Raw genomic sequence first — 15,586 nt, 5'->3', positions numbered from 1 at the left:
AACAACCAGAGATAAGTCTTAGGAACTCAGGCTAGGGTGCGTCACTTTTTATGAGAAAGAAGATGAATTAAAAAATTTTTGGTCCATCCTGGTAGCCTTCCAACTTTTAGCGAAGAACCGGGTTCAGTTTTCTTCTTTTCATCAACATAATACTCATTTTTGTGAATGTCTTTGAATTTTGATATGCACGTATTCTTGAAGCGCCCACTATTTCCACAGTAAGTGCATAAGTGATTATCAAGAATAGAGATGTACATGCTTTTGAGATTGTAAGGTATCTTAGCCTTTTGATATCATGTACCTGTTTGTTGTTACTGTGTCTTGCATGCTAAGATGTTAACACTTCTAAGGACCATGTCCTTTTAGGTGTTCTTTCCAATTCATACTTAGTCTTGTCGAGATCTTCTTAGGGATCATCCTTAAAACCATTCAACGCATTCTCTAGGTTTTCTTAGATGCTATTACCATGATTTTTATTTGGGAAAAGGTTACAAAACACACTCCAACTTTGGGCGAAATTGCTATAACACACTTCAACTTTCATGGCCCCATGACCCCCTCGACTATTTTTTGTGTATTATTGAGAGATTATCAGTGATATGGACAAAAAGTGAGCATAAAGGAGGATTATTTGGAATTCAACATGGCAAATAGAGACGGGTATGTTCGCTTTTGGTGCTACCCTTGCGCGCTACTAACCAACATGTGCTACTTGCTTGTCCACGCCACCCGATAATACCCTCAATAATACACAAAAAAATAGTCCAGGGGGTCATAGGACCCCCCTGAAAGTTCGGGATTACGTAGAAAGAATTTCTACCAAAGCTGAGCGTGTTTTAACCCTTTTCCCTTTTTATTTTTAGAAGGTGCGGCTATAAAACTGAAAAGTTCAGTTTCCAAAACTAATTTGTCCTACTAATTTTCTTTTAGAGTACGTATGAATCACATCTTTAAGTTTACTAAAGTTTACCTCAAAGTCATCATCTTCAAATTTTGAGTCAGGGTGGACCATCAATGCTAGAATTTCTTCTGAGTCAGATTCCTCTTTGGCCATTAATGACTGATCATGTTCTTCAGCTTCATCACTTGATGAATTCCCCATTGTAGCCAGTGATTTCCTCACGATTTTATATGCCTTCACATTGGACATTATGTATCGAGGAACTCGGTCCCTATTTCCCTTTTCAGAATTGTTCTTCTTCGACTAAGTTTCCCTAACTTGGACACTACTCAAAAAATTAATCAGGACAACCACATCTGTGACATACTTCAGTGTTACCGTTTCAGGTACTACTCTGGATTTAGAGGTGCTGCCTTTTATTGAAGAACAAAACTTTCCTAATCGTTTGTTCGAATCTGCGAGTCAACAGAGCCACTTCATCCCCAACAAATTCTTGATTTTGAGTGGCTTTAAGAATCAGGTTCATGTCCTTGCATATTGCAAAATCTTTTTGATTTTGAAGCTTTTTCATCTTGTAGGTCGTTATGTTCCCCGTGCGCTCATCCATAGTTATAGTTATTAAGTCCCTTGCTTTCATTATTACAATGACCTTGCTTTCCCTAGATTCAGGAAAAATATCTAGAAGTTTTCCAATCATCTTACTTCGAGAGATAATAGCTCCAAGAGAATTTAGTTCATTAGTGATGTCAATGAACCTATTGAACGTATCTCGGAGGGTTTTCCTCTCGTTCATCTTGAAAAGTTCATATTGCTTGTTTAGCAAGACAATCTTTGACTTTTTGACCTGACAAGTATCTTCATGGGTAGTCTGCAGTGTATCCCATATTCGTTCAGTAGTTTTGCAAGTAGAGATTCAACTACTCATCAAGTTCAATGTCTCAAATATGGATCGTCTTAGCTGTGGTATTCTTTTGGACTATCTTTATGTCTTCATCAGTGAAATTGACCTTTGTATTAATTAGGACCAGTTTCTCTTCCCTTGTCATCTTTGGCCATGCAATTCTTTGGACCATCCAGGATGATGGCTCAAAGTTCCAAATCATCTCCAACTATGAAATCTTGGATTCTTGCCTTCCACCATCTATAGTTTTTTTTTTTTTTTTTTTTTTTTCATTGAAGGATAGTGTCCTTGTGGTTGGTTATCCTTCTTGAACTCTGGGTGGTGCAACTATCTTAGATCCTTTCAAGGTGCTAGTCTTACTTGAAAGAGCCTGCTCTGATACCAATTGTATTTTAGCTGCCCCCTAATGTACTGAAAAATCAGGTTGTTTAGTCACCTGACAAAAGTAAAGCGAGGAAATTAAATCACAAGAATTTTACTGTCGAAAACTTCTTGCTCTAGGGAGTAAAAAATCTCGACTAACCTTAGTAAGATTTGTTCCAAAGCTTCGCTAAAAAAATCGAGCAATTTAAGAGTACAACTCTATAACCAAATGAATAAATTTTAGTATCTTTTCCCTACAATTCTCCCTAATTGTGGTTACTCCTTTCAAGTCTCTTCGCTATCCAGAAAGCTTTTACAACTCAATCACCAAACACATATTACAAAACTTCTAGTAAAGTAAATAGGTTATATAATTCACGAACAAGTGAATCAACCTAACAACTTAAGAACTAAAGCAACAACTTCCTCTGGAATAGGTTCTTTCATTGACAGTTTGACTCTCACAAAGTACTCCTCCAATAGTTGCTATTTGCCAAGAATTAACTCTCAAGATGTGTGAATAGCTTAAGCTTCAAAAGCAACAATGATGTGCTTTATATAGGAGTAGGAATGGAAGAAATATTATGTACTTTGTTTTCCAAAACCAAACCTAGTTTGGTTACGGAATTCAATCCATGTCAAACTTGGTTTCATTAAATGCATTGGCTTTCACACGGTTTTTGCCTATTTTCGCAACTCTTTCCATAGATGCAAGTGTAGAAATATTTTCATGTTTGACCACGCTTCCTTGATCCACACGTTTATTCCATACACTTAATTCCTCAAGAATTTCTTCTTGCAATTGGAATCTGCTTAGTAACCATTGATTAGCAGTCGTCTCCAGTTATCTGCATAGGACCTCGTCCTTTCAATGTCTGCATAATGTTTCTGCAACCTTGTTGACAGCATAACCAGTTCCTCTAAGAGACATGCTAAGGGCCTGATTATCGTGTAATGTTTTGTTAATCATCGAAACATGAATTCAGCTCAGCTAAAAGATATTGCAAAACTAGCGAAGTCAAATGAAGAGCTTGCAGATATTTTCACAAAATTCCTCATTGGTCCCGGTATTAGTTACATCTCTAACAAGATTTGTACATATGACTAATTATTTGCACCAGTTAAGTGGGAGGGTTAGAATATTAATGTATAAAGTGTCTCACGTGGAAATTGATTAGTATGTACTGTGTAGAATATAAGTATAAACAGGCATCAGTATAATAATATAGATATAAATATTAATTTTTTTTTCATGTATTTACTGCTCACAAATAATACTTAATCATCCGAGTTTGAATTTAAATACTAAAATCGAGATTGAGATCCATAAAAACCAGTAGGCTAGGGCCTCATTTTTCTACACTTAATGAATATCTTAATCTTAATCATTCAAATCTCAAACAACAACAACAACAACAACAACAACCCAGTGAAATCCCACATCGTGGGGTCCTCAGGGAGGTAGAGTGTACGCAGACCTTACTCCTACCAAGGTGGGACTACTGTTTCCGAAAGACCCTCGGCTCAATAAAAGCATAAAAAGAAGTAAGATAAAGTTAAGAGATTCGGAAAAGAGATTCAAAGCGATATGGAAGAAATAATGCAAGCGACACTTTATAACACAGATAATCACAACACAGGAAATAACAGATAATAGCAGAAATCGGAGCAGAGAACACAGGATAATCAAAGCATAGGAAATAACAGATAATAACAGAAATCGGAGCATAAAAAATTATATTGCAATAATGCGACTACTAATAAGAACGGATAACGAGACTATCTACTAGCCTTCTACCTTAATTTGGGTCCTCCAAACCCTCCTATCTAAGGTCATGTCCTCGGTAAGCTGTAGTTGCGCCATGTCGTGTCTAATTACCTCTCCCCAATACTTCTTCGGCCTACCCCTACCTCGTCTGAAACCATCCATGGCCAACCTCTCACACCTCCGCACTGGGGCATCTGTGTCTCTCCTCTTCACATGCCCAAACCATCTCAATCTCGCTTCTCGCATCTTGTCTTCCACCGAGGCCACCCCCACCTTATCCCGAATATCCTCATTCCTAATCCTGTCCACTCCGGTGTGGCCACACATCCATCTCAACATTCTCATCTCGGCAACTTTCATCTTTTGAACGTGAGAGATCTTAACTGGCCAACACTCCGCCCCATACAGCATAGTCGGCCTAACCACTACTTTGTAGAACTTGCCCTTAAGTTTTGGTGGCACCTTCTTGTCACATAGCACTCCGGAAGCAAGCCTCCATTTCATCCACCCTGCCCCAATACGATGTGTGACATCATCGTCAATCTCCCGCCGCCTTGCACAATAGACCCAAGGTAAGACTGAAACTACTTTTCTTCTGGATGGCCTGGGTACCAAGCCTTACTTCCAAGTCAGCCTCCTGAGGTGCTTCACTGAACTTACACTCCAAGTACTCTGTCTTGGTCCTACTCAGCTTAAACCCTTTAGACTCCGTAGTATGTCTCCAACACTCCGGCTTATCGTTAACTCCGCTACGAGTCTCGTCAATCAGGACTATGTCGTCCGCGAAAAGCATACACCATGGCACCTCACCTTGAATTTGCCGTGTCAATCCATCCATCACCAAGGAAAATAAAAACGGACTAAGAGCTGATCCTTGATGCAACCCCATCACAAATCTCAAATTAATTCAAATCTCAAACATTAAGTCTATTATTTTTTAGGTCTGAATCTTAATTATTTAGATCTTGCTCATTAAATACGTTTGTTTTGTTTGTTTTACAACCACTTAGTGGATCTGACTAGATATGAATGATCAGTGTCTTAATATCATTAAGATATCTATTTAAGAATTTCTATAAAGATGGTGGTTCACCACTACCCTATCCACTTTCGCCTCTAATTGTTGCCGACCACCATTATCAACTACCACTGTCATCATTATTAACTATCGCCACCCACAAGCACCATCATGAACCACAAGACTATCGCTGCCAATCACCATCGCAAGCCGTCAACATCATTAGTCTCCATTTGCAATCATCACCACTAATTACCATTACAACCACCCATCATATTTATATATCGTCAACCATTGTCATCATTCATCACCACTATTAGCTATTAATATCACCACCACAATTCAGCTGCCACCACCATTAGCTATTGCGCACAACCACCAACAACCAATACCATCCCCAATTGTTACACATAACCACCATCACTAGCTATCACCACCATCAATTGCCATATAATTTTTTATTTTTATTAATATAAAATAAAATTAATTTAATATTTCATTTGAATCTTATATTTCTAAATTTGTTAGCAAAAATAGTTTTATCTATTTAGATGTTAATCTTAATTATCTAGTATTTAGATCTTAATACATGTTATGATATTCAGTAATTAAACCTAGTACTTAGTTGAATATATCTTTCATGTTGGAATGTGTTTTACCTTTAAGAAGTCTTAATAATTACTTCATCTTCTGGAATAATTCAGCATGCAAAAGACCGTTGATAGATATCGTGAATATGCAAAAGAAACGCTGAAGAACAACAACGCCTTTGAAGTGGAGCAGCGGATGAAGGTCAGATTTCTTAACTAATAATTATCATTACAGACATAGTGCTATTACTAGCCATTGTTTTTTTTTGCACGGATTGCCCTTCAAACGCGTTGGTCTTTAATTTTTGCCCCTCAAATTGTTGGTCTTTAATTTTTATCTATCTTTAATTTGTATGAATAACGGAACACAACAGTGGAACTGATGGATAAGCAAAAGTATTGAAATTGGCATGGTTCATTCCTTCTTTAACTAGAGAATTAGCAACTGCATTTCCTTCCCTAAAAGTATGTCTCAAAATTGGATTCCTCTACTTTTTCATTAATAACCTTCAATCACGTAAAGGAAATGGCATCATCTTTGTTTAATTTAAAGTGACCTTTGGCTGGAGGGGCCATTCAGCGTAAATAGTCCTGACTTCTGAGGCATGATTGAGTCGTAGAAGCAATAGTGCACTAGCAGTCTATTTTCCACTTGGGCAAAAGAAACGGCATTTGTGAAATTATTATGATGGTAGCTGTTGTGATTAATTAATCCGTAAGCTAAATGGTATAAGATCTTTCCAGCTATAAAATTTACTTTTGATATAATAATTGGTAGTAGCTCTGAGCATATTAAGCAGTGTGTATGGAACGGATTTTGCGTTAGTGATTATGTATTGAGGATTCTCATAGAACTTGGCAGAGTTTATGCAATAAAAAATATGTAGATAAGTGATTTTTCAACAATGTTGATGCCAATATTATGGTGGTAGAGTCTGTGTCACGCTCCAAAACTTTAGTGAGCATAATCGACGACACCCCATGCCATAACTGTGATCCAGCGAACCACCTAGACATTATAAGTCGTGCATAGGATGATAAGTGAAATCTTGTAACTGTAAACCATAAACACGGGCTTAATAGCCTAAAATTATTAACTTTTAATACTTAATGCATAAAGTGCAATGATATTGTTCTAAATAAATATATGACCCATAGTGTACAGGGAAGCTGTTAAAATCTTAATGGATGTTTCTCTGATAAATTATTAACCTTAGGAAGACCAAGTCTTGAATTTCGAATTTTGGGTTTCGATCTTGGGAAAAAAAGATGATTTAACAAGAATCTATACTTCCAAGGTTTAAATCATGCTAGTATCAGTGTTAGGTAGTTGAAATTAATCCAAAAATACTCTTAAAAGTGAATAAGATATATATTATAGAACAATAATGAGTGCAAAAATAAAAAACCTTTATGTTTTTTCTTTTTGTTTTTCTACGTGAGGCATCGACTAATTATATATAGAGCTATATCTTTTCCAATTTAAATTGGGGTTGGACTCTTATAATGCCAATCTTAGTAATACAAATAATCTTAAGCTATATCAATGTTTAAATCCTATGTAAATAATATGAAATTGGACTCTACAAGTTCCCTCTGTCAAAAAGTTAATTACCTTGATTGTTGGTTTGTCCCCCTTGGCTGAGAGCAGCTTGAGAGAAAAATCTAGGTTAAAATATCACTTCCCCATTCTCTTCCCGAACTTGTCTATTTATTGGCATGGGCAGGCTGCAGAACCATCGCACTTGGTTTCACTGACCAGGTGCTGCAACGCGACGCAATCACTAACAAAAAACAAGGAACTAGCAACGGTTACCATTCTCAAAAAAATTTTGTAGCTAAACAAAAAAATTCCATGGTAAGCCCATTTAGCTATGGATTAGCGACTGATGGTAAGAAAATTCAATTAGCTAGGATCTATTTAGGACGAGTTAGCTGGGGATTACCGACAAATACCATAGCTAATTTCATGATTTCTTGTAGTGAATTGTGCCAAAGCTAGCCCTCAGTGCCAGGCGCCCTGCCAGGCGTGGCGTGCTGGCTTGGCGCCCATGTCTGCCCTCTGTTGAGTCTTCATTGAGCAGTCCGTAAACGGATTTTGTAGTGAAGATACCATTGTTACTATGGATCAATTATAAGGTGGTCTTTTTTGGTCAAAGTGGAATGTGAGTGCTTTTGATGCAGTTCAAAGGAAGTAGTAATTAAACTGTAAGGATTTTTTACTAGTAACAGAATGTACACATAATCTATTATGAAATCCTATCAGTTATTCAGGATCGTAAAATTATATGATTTTCACATTTTACACAAACAATAAGTTTGAACAAAAAAACATATCAAAATCCATGATTTTTTTTTTTTTTTTTTTTTTTAAATTTCTTGAGCGGATGTGGTTTGATTTTGCTTTCTCTTGAGAAACTTGTTTTCTATCCCTCTTTATTTTACTGTTTTGTTCAGAAATAGCGTGGATGACAAATATGTTACTCTATAGTTAAAAAGGCATAGAGCTGACTGGTTACTATTAATCCCATTCTCCATCAAAGTGGGTAGTGAGATGTTATAACTAAAATTAACTTCCCCTGTCTATCCTATTAGAATTGGGAAAACAGCACAAACTACCCTAAAATGTAAAATACTTGCCCGCCCATGCCTCCTCCTAAACTAAGTTCGCTTTTTACCCTACCAGCCAAAAATATTTACCTGAGTATCCCTCACCCACTGCATAGTTATATATCATGATGGTATCATGGAGGACTAAGAGAAGGACTGAAGCAGTCCTCCATGATATCATCTCAGTATATTTAGGTATCACGATGGTATCACAGCCGACTGAGGAGTGTCTCATTCAAGGACTGAAACAGTCCTCCATGATACCATCACAGTATATGTACATAAGATCATGGTATCATAGAGTTTTTTCTGAGAAAAGTGTGTCTTTTGAATAAATGAATATGATACCATCTCAGTATATCTATATACTATGTTGCTATCATAATTTTGGGGCATTTCGGGTAAATAGTTTCAGGGGCATGAAAGTAAGAGAGTGTATAGGCAGGGTGGAGGGAGGAAGGGCCAAGGGGGTTCATCCGAGCCCCGTTCGGCGGAAAATTACACTATATATATATATATATATATATATATATATATTAGACGTTGAACCCTTGGCCTTTGACTTGTTCGTGTGTTCGCATTTGATATTTTGAACCCCCTTGATAAAAATTCTGGCTCCGCTACTGTTATGGGCCAGTACTTATTTTGTTCTCAGGGGCATTGACGTTCTTTCCCCATTAGAATTTAGCTAATTAATGATTTATTAAATCAAATATAAGTATCGACACGTGGGCCAAATCTTATATAAACCCCACTCGTCTTTGGAAATCAGTGAGCTAAATTTCACGTAATCCTTGTTCTTAAGAAGAGGTCCCAACATACTGTTTCTTAAGCTTGCTTATTCCATAATTGATTTCATTTGCAGCAATTGAAGGAAGAAGCAGCAAACATGGCAAAGAAGATAGAGATCCTAGAAATTTCCAAACGGTATTGCAGTCTTGGCAGTTAATTTGGTTTTCCAGTACATTAACCTTCTTGGCATTTTGTGATATTATTGAATTTCAAATGCTTAGGAAGCTTATGGGGCAAGGTATTGGATCATGTTCAATGAATGAACTTCAAGAGATCGACAATCGGCTGGAGAGAAGCCTGAAGAACATCAGGATGAGAAAGGTATTAATATGTGTTACTCCGTCCGTCCCAATTTATATCGCACTTTTTGGATTTCGAGATTCAAACAAGTCATTCTTTGACTGTAATTTTCTCATATAGTGTCTTTTAAATATTTTACATTGTCAAATATATATTGTGACTTATAGTATTTTTTACGTAGTTACGAAATATGTAAATTTTATTTCAAAAACTTAAAGATTCTATGCGCCAAATTCAAGATCAACATTAAACTGTTTGACTCTCGAAACTGGAATCATCCCATACAAATTGGGACAAAGGGAGTACTCCATATGGTAATAGCCAATAGGTAATATAATTGCCCTAACATATTTACGCGATTTGAGTTCATTGGTTAACCAATTCTTTTCTTGGTCATTTTCTAGTCTCAATTATTCAAGGACAAAATACAACGGTTAAGAGACAGGGTATGATGAGACAATTTCAATGCATTTTTTGGGGTTTTGCTAAGTACTTTTTAATTTAATTTCACTGAAGTAGCTTTTCGTTTTCTTCCAGGGAAAGCTATTGCTTGAAGAAAATGCAAGATTATCTGAAAAGGTGAACTCTCACACATATCTTGTCTTTCGATTCGAGTTAATAATCATATATATTGTCAAGTGGGAGCACAGACGAATATCGGATTTTTGGAGCATGGGTTCAGTATTAAAAAAAGAAGAAAAATATGTATTAAGCGAGAATTGATCCCTAAGTCCCCTAGGTAAATAAATCAACTTTCAACCAAGTGCACCATTTAATCTTTTGTATAGTATGTGTTCCAATAGGTAGTATTATACTAATTTTAGAAAATATATACTAAAAATACCTAGTTTTATGTAGGGGCGGATCCACCTTAGCTTGAGGGGTGTCATTTGAGTAAAAAAGTAGTAACTAAGAAAGTTGTTTTAAATAAATTAGCACGTACTTCAAGAAGTTATCTAACCACAATATAAGCTAAACTGCTAAAGGAAAGAAGATTTGAAAGACATTAAGTTAAATACACGATTTCGGAATGCATTTGACCCAAAGAAACGAAGGGCAAATTAAGTTTATCAAAAGAGTCGCATAATTACACAAAAGATAATTACGACAAAATGAGAGGAAAATCGGAAGAAAGAGGAAAGTGATAAAAACTTGATTAAGAGAAAAGTGTAAAATCAATAATTAATTTAAAAAGCCATGGTAAGTCAGATTTTTGGTGATTGGAAATGGCATTTTTAGATAGAGTGAGTTTGTACTAGAAAACTCATAAGTTAAATGACTTTACTAACTAATTTCATATAGTTGAGTGACCTTTTGAGATATTTACCTAGTTACAAGTTATAATTGGTTATCAGCTTAATACTTATCATAGAAATTCACTTGTAGTTCACCTTATAATTATATTGTTGCTAAAAGCGTAAGATTCATGAGGGCATGATTGCTCAAATCCATATAAGGAGAACCGATGTGAGACTCTTAACACCCACCTAACGCCTAGAGCTGGACATCTGGTTAAGGGTGTCAAGTGGGCCGGGCCGGGCCATTTAAACGTAGGCCACAAGGGGCTGGGTCGGGGCCGGGCCGGGCCGTAAGTTAGGGGGCCGGGCTTGGACAGGGAAAAGGGTGTCCGGCCCAGCCCACCCCGGATAGGGGCTACACCTCCGGCTAACCGGACCGGGCCGGGTTATAGTTAGTGGGCCGGACTTTTTTTTTTTTTTAAGTTCTAATACAAAAATAGACATTTACATTTACTAATAATAATGAAATTAACATTTACATCTAATGATAAAATTGCTAAATTAAAAAAAAGTTTAGTCGTCGTCAAATTCAAAAAAGCTAGCCGTTGTAAATTTAAAAAACTAGTCGTTGCTAATTTTATTTGAACCCCTAAATTTATGAATAACTTCACTTTGGTCATATTTTCAAACTATAAATACCCCTCATTCTTCTTCATTTTCACACAATTCTCTCTTTATCTAAATTTGTTATTCAACTAATGTACATTACTTCACTTGTTGCGTAGACACTTGTGAAAAGGCATGAAATTGAACTGAATGATTTATCAAAGGTATATTTGTTGAGATAAGTACTATCACAATCTAATATATACTATATCTTTGAAAATGTATCAAAGGTATATTTGTTGAGAAAACAAGATTGTTTAGCTTTAAAATACAATTTTAAAGAAAACTAAAGTGCTCCGTAAAAAGAGACTCCTAATTTATTGGGATACAATGTTTTTAAAATACTTATTATTAGTAATAAATCTAGTACTTATCTTTTTTTTATTTTTTATTTGAAGTGGGTCGGGCTAGGCCGGTGCCCCGGTGGGCCATCATCACTCGGGCTGGTGGGCTGTCCACCTTGTCCGGCCCAGCCCCTAATAAATCCCACCTAGCCCAGCCTCTTACACCTCTTAGTGGGTCTGGGCCGGGCCAGTGGTGGGTCGGGTTTACCGGGCCGGGTTCGAGCTGGCCCGGCTCACTTGACACCCTTACATCTGGTGCGTGGACAATTTTGATATGGGGAGCCAACATCAGAAATAATGAATTGGGGGCGGGTCTGGTTCTGATATCATGTAAAAAAATGGATTTTGGGACTAACTCAACCCCATAAGCTAGCTCATGAAGGCATGATTGCCCAAGTGCATATAAGGGGATCATTTACCCTTTAACCCACTGATGTGGGACTCTTTAACACTTTTAGATGATATGGTCACACACTTCAACATGGTGCCACAACATACAGAGGTCCTGGGATCAAATTTCACCGCCACCCATTTTCAATGTTCTTTTTCTTTATATGTTTGGCCCATGAAAAAAAAAAAAGAATCAGGCCCGCACGTGAGGGGGTGTGTTGACAATATAACTATATATATAAAGTATGTTCACTTTTAGATTAGATGGTCATGCACTTCAACAATAACGATATATTGTTTGAATATTTCTTGCATCATTAGTATTTGGAGCATAAAACTTAAACTCTCCAAATTTATGTGTGGATTGTTTTCTGTTGACAATTCTTATCATGATGCTGCTAGTGTGGACTAAGGCCAAGGCAGGCACCATTAGAACCACAGGCTACCCAAACACGATCAGCCCAAGCCCAACAGAAAGAAATGGGAAGCTGTAGCCATGAAATCCAGAATTCAGATGTGGAGACTGATTTGCTTATTGGCCTTCCCAACATTTGTTGGTCGTAGCTTCTGGAAACTAAAATATCGAAGTTATATTATTGACCTCTACCATGTTAGTTATGTATACATACTTGTACTATTTTTTGTTAGCATATATAATAATGGTTAGCTTTGCTCAAATTCTGTACAACTGTACAAGCATAAAGGCATGCAAATTCAACAAATAAGGTATGCGGATACGAGTGCAAGATCTCTTTTCTCCTTTTTCCCTTTTCAGCTTCTAGGCAAATGTATCTCTTAACAACGGTTGTAAAGAAGCATAACTTATGGCATAATAATATAATCTCCTCTTTTTCTACAATATTGATTGCATCCTTCCGTCCAAAATAAGTGAATTTTTGGGTTGTGAGACACTCTTAGAAAGTTAATTAATTACATTAATTAAATGGTCATTTCACAATATTATCCTTTTAATTTACTTTCTCCAAGCTTTTCTTAAAAGTAGAAATAGTCAATGTCGGGATTTCAAAAGAGTTTTGAAAAAACTCTTTTGAGAGAAGGGTAACTTTAAGAAAAATTAATTAATACTTCCTCTGGTTCATAATAAGTGTCTACTTAACCTTTTTATTTTGATTTAAAATAAGTGTTCACTTAGAAGAAATTAACTCTGTCTTCCAGATTGTTCCATATTAAGTTCTAATTAGTGACCACATCCCAATGTGTCAAGTTAATAGTAATATGCAAATATTAATTAAAATTTTAATTAAGGGCAATTTTGTCAAAATACCTATTTTTTTAGGAGTTAGTATTTTTTTTTAAAGGATGTGCTAACTACTAGAAATAGAGATTTTTGCCATTGACATTCAGTGGGAAATTTATGATATAAAACATAATTTTTTCACCTCATTCCCACTGTACTAGCTCACGGGAAAAACACATGGCGATAAACAGGTTCCCCATTGAAATGCTGGAAAACATCTGAATTTTTCATGTGAAAACACTACTATTTAGGTTTTTCCTACTGACATTCAGTGAAAATAATCATTAAATATTTTTTAGTGGAAAATTCAATGAGAAAATAGTGATCTTTTAGTAAAGGCTATGTTACACCTCGGAAATTTTATATTGTTGAGTCGTAAATAGACTAACGCAAGCTTAAGACGAACATGAAGCTCCCACGACTATAAGAGGGTGATTGGCAACCTTAGAGTATATGCGATAAGATTTTTAAGTTATACGACTTGGTGGAACTAGGTTCATCAAAGAAAGCGATAAGTTGTGTTTGGGGAGGATTTTACAGTTATCGAGCTAATGGATATTTAGTGAGATCTTGAGTATGAGTCATAAGGTTCATTAGATTGTTAATGAAGTATTGAACAAGTGCTAAGAAGGTTCCATAAGGATTCGAGGTCAAACGAAACGACGAGGACAAATTCGGAGTAAATGGTGGATTGTACGGTCATATATACGGACCGTATAATTTATATGGCCCGTACATCTGTCCATAGAATCCTTCCAGAGAAGGATGACAATCTAGAGAAAATGTACGGTCCATTATACAGACCGTATAATTTATACGGTTCGTATAGTAGACCGTATGTTTCGGGTCGGGTCCGAATTCTATTTTTATATATGCACGGTCCCTCTTTCTCTTTCTCATTTTCCACTTCTCCAACACTCTCTAAACCTCTAGAATCTTCTCCATATCACACTAACACATATCTAAGAGAAAAATCAAGGATCAAACATCAAGGATTGTAGAATCAAGGGTGTGAATACTTCCTAGGGTTGATAGAAGTTGAGAATCTCTTTGGGTGTTGAAGTTGAGTTCTTCTCAAGTGGAGTCTTTACATTCAAAGATCATCTCTACATAATCAAAGGTGAGTTTTACAATTGCTTCGTGTTAGTGATGGTGTTGAATCGTTGAAGAACTTGAATTAGGAATAAGTATGGAATATGAACTCAAGTATGCAAACAAAAGTATGTTGAGCTAAAAGATAGGTTGAGTTATGATTAGTGGTGTAATATGAGTATAATATTATTACGAATGACACTAATGATATTGAGGAAGTATTATATGAATGATGAATATGATGTTGTATTGTAGTTAGGGTTATGGAGAATTGTGGAAATGGAGTTGGAAGTTGAATAATGTCTAATTCGAAGGAATTTACGTATTATGATATTATGGGTGTTGCGATGATGTTTGGGAGCTGTTTTATTATATGGGAAAAGTTATCGAAACAAAGGAAATGTTACTCAATTTTCATTAGCCTTTAAGCGCTTTAGCTTGAGCTTAAGTATACTTCCGATGATCTAATTTTAGTACGAACCCTTTTTTGTATGTAGAATTGTGCGTCCAAAAGAAGAGCGCTTTGCCAATATAGTTAAGGAGGTATAAAGGTATGTGAGGCTAGTCCCCTTCCTTCAAAGGCATGACTTCTATACTATAATTTCTTTCCTATGTTCCCATGACCTTCTTACATCCCTAAAGATGAAAGTTAATGATCCTTAAAAGCTCCCTATGAGATATGTGCTATGATAGTGATGATGATAATGATGTTTTTAGGACGCTGATGCTTCTATGTTTATGATTTCATTGATGTTACTCTTTGTTGTTGTCTCATCTCATGATATATGCCGATGTTCCATAATGCGATCAGAGGTTCCCGGCCTTACGTCACTCCGATAGTGTTATAGCTTTTACTTTAGCTCGCATGCATGCTTTATATTATATACATAATGATGATACACCGTGCCTAGTTGGCCGGGCAGTCACCACCAGTGGGCGGCGTGAGATGTTTACCCCGGACGCGGGCTAAAGATGTTATTACAGATTATATATGTATGTATGATATGATTAAACGGTAAAGGCGAGCATGCATGATTCTGCCTCAAGAGGCACGCAGTTTCAGTTACTCTTTTTATTGTGCCTTCTATATTTTCTAATTATGTTACCATACATGCCTTACATACTCAGTACACTGCTCGTACTGACGTCCTCTTCTTTTATGGACGCTGTGTTCATGCCCACAGGTAGACTGGGGGACGATCCAGATTCCTAGGAGCCGCATCAGCTTGCACAGGTGCACTTCCCTATTTCGGAGGTGCAGTTTTTTTTTTGATATGTTCTGTCGTGTACATACTTGGGTATGGTGGGAGTCTGTCCCGTTTTCATGGCTAGGTGTTTCGGTTAGAGGCTCGTAG

The 15,586-nt window shown here is 36.5% G+C and overlaps 1 protein-coding gene across 9 annotated transcripts in view; it reads left to right on the top strand.

Annotated features, from left to right (window-relative positions):
* The window catches only part of LOC132051662 (MADS-box protein AGL42-like), a 21,566-nt gene extending 8,826 nt beyond the window's left edge, over window positions 1–12,740 (top strand). For 5 of the 9 annotated variants that reach the window (XM_059442825.1, XM_059442824.1, XM_059442821.1 and 2 more), the window contains 6 exons: window positions 5,656–5,743; window positions 9,017–9,078; window positions 9,165–9,264; window positions 9,648–9,689; window positions 9,781–9,822; window positions 12,284–12,740. In XM_059442825.1, the coding sequence (XP_059298808.1) occupies window positions 5,656–5,743; window positions 9,017–9,078; window positions 9,165–9,264; window positions 9,648–9,689; window positions 9,781–9,822; window positions 12,284–12,445 (496 nt within the window). In that variant the 3' untranslated portion in view covers window positions 12,446–12,740. Of the gene's footprint in view, window positions 1–1,301; window positions 1,422–5,655; window positions 5,744–9,016; window positions 9,079–9,164; window positions 9,265–9,647; window positions 9,696–9,780; window positions 9,823–12,283 lie in introns of those variants that run through there. The other 4 variants (XM_059442828.1, XM_059442826.1, XM_059442827.1 and 1 more) reach the window with 4 other exon arrangements.
* The last annotated feature ends 2,846 nt before the right edge of the window (window positions 12,741–15,586 follow it).

Source organism: Lycium ferocissimum, chromosome 4 (genome assembly GCF_029784015.1).
Source record: "Lycium ferocissimum isolate CSIRO_LF1 chromosome 4, AGI_CSIRO_Lferr_CH_V1, whole genome shotgun sequence".
NCBI lineage: Eukaryota > Viridiplantae > Streptophyta > Magnoliopsida > Solanales > Solanaceae > Lycium > Lycium ferocissimum.
The sequence above is the reverse complement of the archived record's forward strand: the minus strand, read 5'-3'. Positions and strand labels throughout refer to the sequence as shown.